This window comes from Lampetra planeri, chromosome 43 (assembly GCF_965212315.1).
Source record: "Lampetra planeri chromosome 43, kcLamPlan1.2.h2, whole genome shotgun sequence".
Classification (NCBI taxonomy): Eukaryota; Metazoa; Chordata; class Hyperoartia; order Petromyzontiformes; family Petromyzontidae; genus Lampetra; species Lampetra planeri.
In genome coordinates this window covers 2,646,683-2,659,957 of record NC_136149.1, presented here as the reverse complement: position 1 = coordinate 2,659,957, position 13,275 = coordinate 2,646,683, and the positions used below count along the sequence as shown (strand labels likewise).

At 53.1% G+C, this 13,275-nt stretch overlaps 1 protein-coding gene across 2 annotated transcripts in view; it reads left to right on the top strand.

The window, feature by feature from the left end:
- The window catches only part of RNASEH2B (ribonuclease H2 subunit B), a 36,776-nt gene extending 24,668 nt beyond the window's left edge, over positions 1-12,108 (top strand). For both annotated transcript variants that reach the window (XM_078614035.1, XM_078614036.1), the window contains exons 8-11: positions 222-303; positions 1,446-1,494; positions 4,272-4,352; positions 11,848-12,108. In XM_078614035.1, coding sequence (XP_078470161.1) covers positions 222-303; positions 1,446-1,494; positions 4,272-4,352; positions 11,848-11,952 — 317 coding nt within the window. In that variant the 3' untranslated portion in view covers positions 11,953-12,108. The remainder of the gene's footprint in view (positions 1-221; positions 304-1,445; positions 1,495-4,271; positions 4,353-11,847) is intronic.
- Positions 12,109-13,275: the final 1,167 nt, after the last annotated feature.

The window sequence follows — 13,275 nt, the reverse complement described above, 5'->3', positions numbered from 1 at the left end:
ATTATTACTTCGATTTTCTTTACACTGCGACTAATGTTGTTGCTGCTGATGGTGACAATGATGATGATGATGATGCTGTTGTTACCGTTGCCACTCCTGCTTTTCATGATGATGACGAACTCTATGACAAGTGTTTGCTCGTGTGTCGTGCAGGCTTACTAACAGCACTTACCCTGTAAGTATGTTGAGGCTATAAGGGGGATCTTTGTCTTTGTCCGCAGAAGAGTACCTGCGCTACGCCCATGGCCTCATCTCCGAGTACCTGGACTCTGAATTGAGTTCGCGTTTGCAAGAACACTTGGGGTGAGACATCCGCTAAATAAACACTCACCGGCCTGTACTGGCGGCTAAATACCCGATCTTCTTCGTACCGCTGATGTTGATGCAGAGCAACAACTATCGAGGTGGTGGTTGAGCCAGATGATTGCGTCGGGAGAAGCGGAGTGGTTGCTCTGTGCGTCTGAAAAAGAGCTGCATAGCTCATCGGATTCCTCCAGTATGAATAAATATGATGATTACGAATCGGGTTCAATTTTCAAGCACGGCTAGCATCGGTGGCGATCCGTAATAGAGATTTTGTTTTTGGTTTGGATGACGTAAATATAATTGTGTCGTTAAACCCGCCGCCACCCGACACAGCCAATTGTTAAGGTTCGTCACGAAATCAAAACGTGCCAATTCGTTACGAGTTCAGCGCACAGGTGTGACGGAGAGTAAACCCACGACATTTAAAATTCGAAACGTGCTGCCGTCTATTAAGAGTTTGCATGTCTCTCATCCTCATCACGGTGTAGTGTGTAGTGTAGTGTATAGTGTAGTGTATAGTGTAGTATACTACTTCAGCCCACCGTTGTATTGGAGAGTAAATCCACAACATTTACAATTTGAGTGCCGGGACGTTTCGCCGGTAATCACAGCAACCGGCATCATCAGGCGACGGCAGGGAAATAAACCCACAAAAGAACTTCTTGGATAATATTTGTTGCCACAGCCTCCTACGTGTTGTATCGGTGGTGATGATCAGTACCAGCTCTGGGCTCTCCCCTTCCTCTATCATCTTTGGCCTTTTAAAACAACAGCCTGGATTCGGGGGGTGGGGCGCCGGGAAAATCATTCTCGGCCGGCGCGTGGAAACTCCACGAGCCCCCTTATGCTGACTCAATGGTGGTCTCTGGTGGTCTCAGGGTGACTCAGGGTGACTCAGGGTGACTCAGGGTGACTCAGGGTGACTCAGGTGGTCTCAGGTGGTCTCAGGTGGTCTCTGGTGGTCTCAGGTGGTCTCAGGTGGATTGATGAAGCGACAGTCACCTGGCTCATAATTTGAGGACTGCCTGTAACAAGAATGACAATAACCGCATTTCCCCCAACAGCCTGCGGGGACTATGTGGTGGATTAATGTCGTTGTGCGTGGCGTGCGTGCGTGCGCCTGTGCGTGTGTGTTGCAGAATCTCTGACGTGTCGCTCGTCGCGGAGGGAGAGCACCAGGCCTCCAAGGTGATTCCTACGGTCGCACGGCAACATTTGCGTGTCCCTGTGGTCACGGCGACGGACTCCCAATCCAGAGGTCGTCGCGAGTTCAAGTTCTGGTCGTCAGGCGGTCAACTCGGCCCGTCGTCGTGATTCAACCGGGGCCGATAAAACGAACACTGTGGTCTTTATATTCTTGGTTCTTTCGGTAAAGTCACGTAGAAGGGAAATAATAAAATAATATTAATATAAAACAATAAAACATCCTCACGACGTTTCGACTGCAACACAAGCAATCATCATCAGGTGTGAAATCCACAGAATTTGTATTGTTTTATATTAATATTATTTTATTATTTCCCTTCTACTTTACCGAAAGAACCAAGAATATGAATCCCTGCAGTCACGAAAGCTTTAAATCAAAATTTTACTGTGGTCTTTGTCTACTTCACCATCTGCGTGGTGTATTTTTATATTTTTGTTCAAAATACTTTCCAATTATTGCTTCCGCAAGGACAGATAGCATCGCTCCGTGTAAAGGACGCACTGCGCGGCACGACAGCGAATATGGAAAAATACACTGGCACGCACGCACACAAGCACTCGCCTATGCACACTCGCAAACACGCACGTACGCACAAACGTACGTATAAGCGTGCGCGCAAACACACGCGCACAAGCATACGGGCACGCGCTCACAAACGCGCCAGCATGAACAGAAATAGACCGTTATCGCATCTGCGGGATTCGTTGCACCAACCTGTCCGTGTGCGTGGTGGCTCAAATGGTCAGCAGCGCACACTGCTCTACAAACAACGGCGATCCCGGTTCCATTCCCGCTCACCGCCTATAACGGTGGCGAGTATCCGAACCGGTCCTCGGACTCCCCTTGAGTACCTTGTGCAGTGTGTAAACATCAACACTGGGGAGACAAAGACGGCCGGGCATGACGTTGGCCATCCACCGCCTCGTGTACCGTCCTTCCCTTAATGTGCACTCGATAACAGCACTTGCCCCAACGATCTGTTGAAGGCTATATGGGGGATCTTTGTCTTTTGTGCGTGTTCGTGGGGAGCGTTGGCGCAAACGGCGAAACGCTCGCTCCGAACACGTCGAGCCGAGCTTGGTTACCAGCCACGGCTCTCGTCCGTGGGCGATTGACCTTCGAGCCGGGCCTCCCCTGCGTTGAATCAACACCGAGTCACGAGCCGCAACGTTCATTTCGGTCCCTGAAGAAGCTTCCGGCGTGCGGAGCACGAAACGTTGACGAACGCCACGGAAGCGGCACAGCTAAACAGCCGCAGCCGTGAAAACATACCCACGGCACTATTACTATCATCCTTATTGTGGTGGGTTTTTTGTTTTTGTTTCACAGCTCGCGCTCGGGCCGATGTATTTCCGAGCCGCGCCAACTCAGACGACACATTCGTGGCGTGACACCTGAGATAGCGAAGCTCAAAAAATAAATACATGGGGCCCCGTTGGAAAGCGATAAAATAGTTTGAATGCTTGCGACGAGTGCGTGTCCGGGGACACGGCGCTTCGCAGCGTGCGGAGTGCGCGACCGCGCTCGTGCGATCCGGCGCTTTGGAGGCATCGACGATGTGCCGTCGTAGATGTGCCGTTTCCCAAAAATGCTCCGCTGGGTGGGCTGCGAGGTGACCAGGAGGTGGCGGTACAGCAAGCGGGTTCCCAGCCGAGCCGGCTACCGCTCGGGTGTTTTCCAGACTTGGGGTGTGTGCGTTTCTCAGAATAGTGGATTACCAGCGCACGCGTGCGTGCGTGTGCATTGGTGCCGGAGAGAATTCCGCGCTTCTGTCAAGAAAGGGGCCATCCATTTAGTAGGTAACGCAAAAATCCTATAGAACGGCCGATATTTAATCCACGCAGAAACGATAAAGGATTAATAATATTCACGTGTTTAAGCAAACAGGTAGTCCACCGCCGGACTATCTAACTCATTTGAAGGCCAATGGCGATAAATTATTATCGAGGCTTCACCCCCCCCCCCCGTTTTCTGTGCGTACGCACATTGTCAGTAGACCCCCCATACGCAAGCGTGCGCGTTTTGGTTAACCCCCCCCCCCCCCATGCGTACGCACTCAATGTACGGCCCCAAAGACATTGCACCTCCGATGGGACCAATAACGTACAGAGGTACTAATAATTCCTCATTTCACCCTCCTGTGTAGAAGGACAAAATGGTCTTGAGACTCGGCGAGGCCTTTTCGGTGAGGCAAGAAGGACATTTCTTTAATGTCCGCGCCGGACTCGCGGACGCTGGCCAACACAAAACGCGCCACCCAAATCTGTGCACTGTCCACGATGATGAGCTGTTGCTACGGAGACCGGGAGGTCGTTGATCGGCGGCGTTGGTCGTGGTTTTTTCTCGTCGAGCTTCGTTGGACCCCGTGCAGGGCTGTGCCCCAGTTCACAGTGAGGCTCGCAGGGGTGCATGCTGGGAGAAAAAACACAAATGATCAGAGGTGTGACATTGGCAATTTAAAAAAAAGTAAATGGGCCCGGCTCTACCTCACTGTGTGCTGCAAAGAAGGGCCTTGCACCTGAGGCGACATTCTCGATTGAAAACTGATCACTTTTAGAACTGCCTTTTTGTCTTCAGTTGTGCTTCTTTCGCACGTCCGATTAGCACGGTTGGCTACGTACGGCGGTGCGAAGGACGTTCACCGTACATAATTATGTCGCCATTTCCCCGCGGTCTCTCAGCGAGGCGGCGGCGGTCCGCGAGCTGACGTCGGCACAGTACAGCACCGAGCGAGCGCGTTCCCCCGCTCTCTTTGCAGAAGCGGAAGCGATCCGACCTGCGGGTCGAGGCGGCCGAAGACTACTCCAAGGGCTCGGACGGCGCGGGGAAAGCGGCCAAGGTGAGGGGAGCGAGGGGGCCACGGCGCCCAGAGTGTGACCGCTTTGCCGATCGCACCGCCGGCGATCCCTTCGGTTGCAGATTGCAAGCTCGCTCGTCGTCGTCGGCGAGCGGTGGCGAGCGGGTGGGTTGGCGGGTGAGCTCTGCTGCGTTGGTGAGTGGCGGAAGACCGGGTTTGTGGTGAGCGCCGCTTGCCGGCGACTGAAATGCTTTGCCTGTCATTGACGGCCGTTGAGCGGCGCAGTGAGTTTTGTTGAGGGTGCTACGGAGCATTGCCGAGTGGTTGAGTGCGTCCCGAGTTGGTGAGTGGAGAAGGCTGGTGAGCGGCGATCGTTGTCCCTGTCGCGAGTGTTGGGGAGTTATTGGTGGGGAGGAGACATTTGTGAGTTCTGGTGAGCGATGGTGAGTGGCGAGTGATGATTGTTGTTTAGTGGTTAGTGCTCATGAGTATCGGTGAGCGGTGAGTTCGTGAGTGTGGGTCGGTATGCATTTGTTCATCGCTCGCCACTGATGTTTGTTAGCCATGGCTGGGAATCCAACTCGGGTCATCGGGTTCCTGGGTGCTAAGCGCTGCACTACCGCTCCCCACAGTCACACACAAAGACAAAGATATCCCCCCCCTTATAGCCTGAACACACTGTAGGAGCAAGTGCTGTTAGCGAGTAGCACCTATGAAGGCCGGCAAGGCACACGAGGGGGTGAATCGCTAACACCGCCCCCAGTCGTCTTTGTCTCCCTAGTGGCGATGTGTACGCACTGCACCGAGTACTCACTTGAGGCTGAGTCGACCTAGGGGAGGCCCAGGACCGGTTCAGATAATCGTCACCGGCGAATCGAACCCGGGTTGCCGGGTTCGTAGCGCAGCGCGCTAACCGCTACACCACCGCTCCCCATATACACACACAAAGACACACAACGCTCAAAACACGCAAAACAGACAAAAAGACAAATCATTCCCACCAATAAACAACCCATGGCAATTTTCACCGAACCACCACCACCACCACCACTCTCTGGGTCTCTTCTACGGACAGCCGCTGTTGGCTTCTCTAAAGCCGGTACCGACTTTATGAACCCTGGGTGCAGAGATGTTAACTCCCTCACCTGGTATGCAGGAGGCTTGTGGTTTCGATCCTGAGCCCGACGTCGGTATATTTAGAGTTTGCATGTCTCTCTTCTCCGGGTCCTCCGGTTTTTCCCTCCACATTTAGAAACAACGTCACGCGTCTAGAGTATTTGGGCTGCTGTAAATGTCCACACGATGATAAGCCACTTAGTTGAGCCATCATTTGTGGCTGGGTTGCTTCTGAAAAAGAACTGCGTTGCTCAGTGTGGGCCTTAAAGCTGGTAAAATAAATAAAAAATATTGTGAATCTAAATGTTTAGTCAATGAAGGGACATTAGAGCCAGTTCAACCGATGATTTGCCCCATCGCTTTTCTCCGTCACTGTTTCTAAGACTTATTTATTTTAGATTTAGTAATTCTTTTGTAATGTCAGTCACCCCGGGTCACTCTTCCAAACGAGACTCCTATCCCGACCCGGAATCAGAATATTGAATCGCGCTGGAGGAATCCGATCAGCTATAAAGCTCTATTTAACAGATGTCCAATAGGGGCCGTCAGAACGTTACAGCAAACAATGTAAAAGCACGATAGGAGTACAAAGTCTAGCAAAGTTAAATCACTTAAATATATACAAATAAAACTGCATTTTTTTTTATTTTACCAGGTAAAGGCGCACTGAGGTATGAACGTATTTCTCCGAAGTGAACCTGGCCACAAATGATCGCTCGACACAAGTTGTCTGATCGCGTGGCAAACTTCATGGCAGCCAAAATAATCTAAATGAGTCGTCTCAAACGAGTCGTCGCCCCGGCTAAACAAATGGGCGGAGAGTGGAACTCGCTCGCTTAGTCGGACGCTCGCTCGCCCGCCCGCCGTGCCACCTGGCGGGATGAGACGATAGGGACACACGAGTAGGAACGAGAGTAGACTACCCGGTGAATTAATTCATCGGCTTTGCCGTTTTCCCCGGCGAGCGATTCTGCGCCGCTGCGGAGTTGGCGAGGGGCACGTTTGAATGTTTAACGGGCAAACGACCCGCAGCGAACTCCGTCGCCGCTCGCTCCGCTCGTGCGTATGGACGGCGGTGAGCTCGGTGGCCGATGTAAACGATGTTGCTGCTCGTCGGGCGAGACGAAGGCCGCTGCCAATAGTGGGGGAAAGCCAAGGGCCTCCAGAGAGGGAGAGAGCGAGAGGACGACTCGGGAGAGAGAGAGGACGACTCGGAGAGGGAGGGAGACTCGGGGGGGAGAGAGAGAGGTCGACTCGGAGGTGCCAGGAGGAGGAACCACAGACGAGGAGTGGGAACGCAGCAGCAGCAACAGCAGCAGCAGTAGCAGCAACGGCAGGAGCAGCAGCAACAGCAGCAGCAGTAGCAGCAGCAGCAACAGCAGCAGCAGCAGCAGCAGCAACAGCAGCAGCAACAGCAGCAGCAACAGCAGCAGCAACAGCAGCAGCAACAGCAGCAGCAACAGCAGCAGCAGCAACAGTAGCAGCAGCAACAGCAGCAGCAGTGGCGAGGTGGAGCTGACGTCAATTTCCCCCTCCAAGCTCCATCGGGCCGGGTCATCCTCAAGGCCTGCGTGAAGTCCCACGCTGAACACTCACAAATCATCCTGCCCCGCCCGTCGATCCGTGAACCAAGTCGTTCGCCTCCCGTCTGAGTCTGGCACAGGAGACAATGGCAAGTAGGCAGAGCTCACATCCGCTTGCGCACCCGAGTTCGACTCCCGTTCACGGCCAAAATCGGTGACGAATATCTGACCCGGTCCAGGGGCCAACCCCCTACGTCAACCCGGCCGCAAATCGGCACCCGGTGCCAGGGTCGCTTGTGAAAAAACAGCTACACGGCAGTTCCGTTGGGGCCCGTACCCCGGGGTAAAATAACAAATCGTAGGAGGAGGGAGGGGGGGTGGGTGATGAAGACCGACCTCGCCAGTGCTGTCTGGGAGTTGAACGAGACCTCGACGGCTGATCCAATAACACTGGTCAACAGAAAAATTCTCTATAACACCGGTCAACAGAAAAAAAACATTTTTTTTCTGGCCTGGACTTTTGCAGCTGTTTTAGACTAATTTTAGGGTGCTGATTCCAAATCTGATCTCAGATTTGCTCTATCACATCTCATTTTTATGCTATCGGCATACCCCATTTTCATTGATTTTACCCGAAATTAACTCTTGTCACTTATGATTGCAAGTTGTTGCGAGTCAGTGACTGCTTTAGTGTTAAAATATGGCGCTGTATTTTTAGGATAGTGTGTTTATAATATCATTTTATGTAGATATCCACATTTAATATTTTTCTTCTGCAGTTTTTATTGAAAATGCAATATTTGATTTCTCAAAAACCTGACGTGATGCCAGATTTGGAATCAGCACCCCAAAATTACCTTAAAACCGTTGGAATACCTTATGCCAGAAAAAGTGTGTTGACCAGTGTCATAAGCGGGCGGCATCTGGACGTTGCCTCCCCCCCCCCCCCCCCTTCGGCGTGGGCGCGTGAGGCGCGTTTAGCCGTGGGGGGGGACGGGGGGGATGGGGGGGGACGGGGGGGGGGTGCTGTTGTCGGCGTCGGCCGACAGCTTGGGCGGAATGATGGCAATCGGACGCTCGCGTCAAAGTAATCAGGGGTCCCTGCGGTCGTGTTTGCCGAACTCTGCTCCAATTAGGAGCACAAGTGGTGGGGGGGGCCGTGTGTGTGTGTGCGCGCGTGTGTGCGTAGCGGTGGTAACCCGATTATCTGAACCGGTCCTGGGCCTCCCCTAGGTCGACTCGGCATCGCATGAGTACCTGGTGCGGTGTGTAAAACATGGCCACTCACCCCGTCGTGCCCCGTGCCGGCCTTCATAGGTGCTCGCTAACCGCACTTGCCCCCACAGTCTGTCAAGGCTATACGGGGGATCTTTGTATGTGTGTGGAACTTCTTTCGGACCCGACGTAGCCAACCGTGCTAATCGGAGGCGCGTGCGCGCGTCCGTTTACCCATTCAACGAAGTCGCGCGTTCCCATCACGCATTGATGAGACGCAAGGACATTGATGCATGTTTAACGCGTTGACCGCTCGCCACACCGCTCCGAGGCGGGCCTCACCTTTTACAATCGTGAGCTCGTCCTCGGCAGTAGCAACAACAACAACAACGACGATGATGATGATGAATATATGAATGTGTTGAGGCGGAGAAACATCGGATCCGCCGATGAAACGCGATACGCGCTGTTTTTCTCGATCAAGAGTCAAGAGCCCGCTCGTGTGCAAGTCAAAACGGGCGGCATTGTCATTGTTTTAATTTGCATCCCCGCAACCACTCTTGGGCTTGGTCCAGGTTAGAAGGTTATAGGTGCGTGTGTCCTGTGTGTGTGTCTGTGTGTGTGCGTGTGTCTGTGTGCGTGTGTCTGTGTCTGTGTGCGTTTGTCTGTGTGCGTGTGTCTGCGTGTGTCCTGTGTGTGCGTGTGTCCTGTGTGCGTGTGTCCTGTGTGCGTGTGTCCTGTGTGCGTGTGTCCTGTGTGCGTGTGTCCTGTGTGCGTGTGTCTGTGTGTCCTGTGTGCGTGTGTCTGTGTGCGTGTGTCTGTGTGTTTGTGTGCGTGTGTCTGTGTGCGTGTCTGTCTGTGTGCGTGTGTCTGTGTGTGTGTGTCTGTGTGCGTGTCTGTGTGCGTGTGTGTGTGTCCTGTGTGCGTGTGTCTGTGTGCGTGTGTCTGTGTGTGTACGTGTGTGTGTACATGTGTATGTGTGTGTACGCGTGTGCCTGTGTGTGTACGCGTGTGTCTGTGTGTACGTGTGTCTGTGTGTACGCGTGTGTGTACGTGTGTCTGTGTGTGTACGCGTGTGTGTGTGTGTACGCGTGTGTGTGTGTACGCGTGTGTGTGTGTACGTGTGTCTGTGTGTACGTGTGTCTGTGTGTACGCGTGTGTGTGTGTGTGTGGGTATGTGTGTGTGTGTACACGTGTGTGTGTCTGTGTGTACGTGTGCCTGTGTGTACACGTGTCTGTATATACGTGTGTGTGTGGGTACGCGTGTGTGTGTTGGTACACGTGTGTGTGTATGCGTGTGTGTACGCGTGTCTGTATGTACGCGTGTGTGTGTACGCGTGTGTGTGTACGTGTGTGTGTGTCTGTGTGTACGCGCGCGTGTGTGTACGCGTGTGTGGGTACGCGTGTGTGTGTCTGTGTGCGTGGGTCCTGTGTGCGTGTGTCTGTGTGCGTGTGTCTGTGCGTGTCTGTGTGTGTGTGTGTCCTGTGTGCGTGTGTCTGTGTGTCTGTGTGTCTGTGTGCGTGTGTCTGTGTGCGTGTGTGTCTGTGCGCGTGTGTCTGTGCGCGTGTGTCTGTGCGTGTGTCTGTGTGCGTGTGTCTGTGTGCGTGTATCTGCGTGTGTCTGTGTGTTTGTGTGCGTGTGTCTGTGTGCGTGTCTGTCTGTGTGCGTGTGTCTGTGTGTGTGTGTCTGTGTGCGTGTCTGTGTGCGTGTGTGTGTGTCCTGTGTGCGTGTGTCTGTGTGCGTGTGTCTGTGTGTGTACGTGTGTGTGTACATGTGTATGTGTGTGTACGCGTGTGCCTGTGTGTGTACGCGTGTGTCTGTGTGTACGTGTGTCTGTGTGTACGCGTGTGTGTACGTGTGTCTGTGTGTGTACGCGTGTGTGTGTGTGTACGCGTGTGTGTGTGTACGCGTGTGTGTGTGTACGTGTGTCTGTGTGTACGTGTGTCTGTGTGTACGCGTGTGTGTGTGTGTGGGTATGTGTGTGTGTGTACACGTGTGTGTGTCTGTGTGTACGTGTGCCTGTGTGTACGCGTGTCTGTATATACGTGTGTGTGTGGGTACGCGTGTGTGTGTTGGTACACGTGTGTGTGTGTACGCGTGTGTGTACGCGTGTCTGTATGTACGTGTGTGTGGGTACGCGTGTGTGTGTACGTGTGTGTGTGTACGTGTGTGTGTGTCTGTGTGTACGCGCGCGTGTGTGTACGCGTGTGTGGGTACGCGTGTGTGTGTCTGTGTGCGTGGGTCCTGTGTGCGTGTGTCTGTGTGCGTGTGTCTGTGTGCGTGTCTGTGTGTGTGTGTGTCCTGTGTGCGTGTGTCTGTGTGTCTGTGTGTCTGTGTGCGTGTGTCTGTGTGCGTGTGTGTCTGTGCGCGTGTGTCTGTGCGCGTGTGTCTGTGCGTGTGTCTGTGCGTGTGTCTGTGTGCGTGTGTCTGTGTGCGTGTATCTGCGTGTGTCCTGTGTGTGCGTGTGTCTGTGTGCGTGTGTCCTGTGTGCGTGTGTCTGTGTGCGTGTGTCTGTGTGCGTGTGTCTGTGTGCGTGTCTGTGCGTGTGTGTGTGTCTGTGTGCGTGTGTCTGCGTGGGATGTGGGGAGCGGTAGCGCAGTGGTTAGCGCGCTCTGCTAGGAACCCTGGCGGCACGAGTTCAATTCCCGCTCACGGTGAATACCAACACCGGTAACAATTATCTGAACCTGTCCCGGGCCTCCCCTAGGTCGACTCGGCCTCAAATGAGTACCTGGTGTGGTGTATAGTAAACATCGCCACTAGGGAGACAAAGGCGGCCGAGCGTGGTGCTGTCCACCCACGTCTGCCGTGCCGGCCTTCATAGGGCAATTATCCTCATTGCTCGCAATACTATCGGCACCGACACCAATAATAATTTTTGGTATCTTCATCATCAGCGTTTTAATCAGCAGTCAACAGCAGAAATATTCTCAGAAGCAGGCGCACCGTCATCAGCTGCAGTAGGAGTCCGAGCATTATAATCAGCATCATCATCATCATCATCAAAAGAACCATCATCATGACCCCAGTGCGTGTAAACGCCAACACTAGGGAGACAAAGGCAGCCGGGCATGATGTGTAGTACTCGTCACACTACCCATCTGTGCACCCTGCTGACCATAATAGCTGTTCGTTGCACTTGCCAGTGTAGGTTACACGGGGGATCTTTATCTTTTGTGTGTGTTGTGTGTGTGATGTTGTATGTCTGTGCGTTCGTACGTGATGTTGCTATGCGATGATGTTGTGTGGCGATGTATACGCGATGGAGCTGTGCGTGTGTTTGTCCGATGTTGGTGTAACCGTGTGTGACGTCGGTGACGTGGGGAGCGGTAGTGCGGCGGTTGGCTCGTCGATTCCCGCTCACGGCCACCAACGCCACTGACAATTATCTGAACCGGCGCGGGGTCTCCCATAAGTCGGCCCGGCCTCAAATGAGGGAGACAAAGGCGGCCTTGCCCCCCAACAGTGCAGTGTTCGTCACTAATTTTCACCGCCGATAAGACATCATCGGTGGGAGGGTGTCAGCGCGATGATGACGGTGTCTGTTTTTACTTCTTGTGTATCGTCAGCGGCCGTACTAAAGGCCACCAGTGACCGCCAGTGAACCACTGGTGTAGGTTATCGGGGAGGATCTTTGTGCGAGACGCTGATGTACTGCTGTGCGCTGTATCTGCGTGTGCAGCCTGGCAAACAGACCACAGCACAGAGAGCCTTGGCCAAGGTGGACCGCAGCGGGATGAAATCCATTTCCAGCTTCTTCACAGCCAAGGGAGAAAAGAAATCCTGAGCCTCTGGAGAAGAAATCCTTGCCGGGATGACCTGCTGAGCCAACCGGTCAAACCATCATCTACGTCACAGTTGAGACCACTCGAAAAGTGCCTGGCCCACTTGCCTGCTAGGTTAGTGGCTAAGTCCCTGATTAAACTACCGCCACTGAACCATGGTGGAGTGAGTGCCTGAGACATTGCTTGAACCATCTGCTGATACCCCTTTCCACGCCACGTGCTAAGTTCCCAACCTTACCCCCTGACACCAACTCCTGAACGTCAACAATCGGTGTCTGACCCTGTGACTAAACCCGCCTGGTTAGTCGGTGTCTAAGCCAACTGGCTGTCGATTGACGGCAGAAACGCGACACATTCATCATTGACACAGTGGCCCTTACAAGAACATAGTGGGTGACGTTTTGGGCAATAGTCATTGCCAAAACCGTTAGCTATTATATAGATATATTTTTTTGCTTTTAAGGCCACACTGTCATTGACGATCGTGTTGAGTTTTGTTGTTATTTGTGCTTGAGCACCACTGCCAACGCACAGTGCTGGATTATCAGTGGCACAAATAGCTACATATGCTACGAGCCCCGCACTTTCAAGGCCCCCGCGCTAAATGCCTTCAAGCTATCAATTCCGGTTCAGTGATTCTGCACTTGCTCTATTACTATAGTACTATACCGCCTTCAACTTTTACGAACAACTGGGCGTTTAAGGTTTGCGATTTGTCGTATTATCTGACTGTATAGCAAATGAAAAAATACAATAACTTTACTATGCAAGTTAAAAAAATTGTTTGAATATTTACGTGTTTTTTTTTTATTTAGGGCCCCTTTATAACATCATGCTACAGGCCCGCACTAGCTTAATCCGGCACTGCCAACGCAGCAGCAGCAGCAGTCGCATCACCGCCAAATATTTGTTGAATTCATGAGCTCGGCCACCTTAGCACACTTCCACATCGCACTGACCACACATTAAACCAGCGTCTGAGCCACCCGTGTCGACCGCTGCTAACCCATCGACCTGCAACGGGATCGCTCGCGACCTGAAACCAGCCCATCGCCAGCTTCCATCAACCTCCCGGCTAAACGCGCAGCCTGAACCTCGTGAGCTTCAAAGGCAACGGGGCTGTTGAACCCCGCGGACCAAACCGCAGCAGCACAAGCCACCATCCGGCCAAGCCACCAGGGATAGATTTAAAATCTGCATTCATGGACAGACGCGAGCGCATGTGGTGGGTGTGGGTGTGTGTGGGTGGGTGGGTGGGTGTGGGTGTGGGTGTGTGTGGGTGTGGGTGTGCAGTGTGGGTGTGCAGTGTGGGTGGGTGGGTGTGT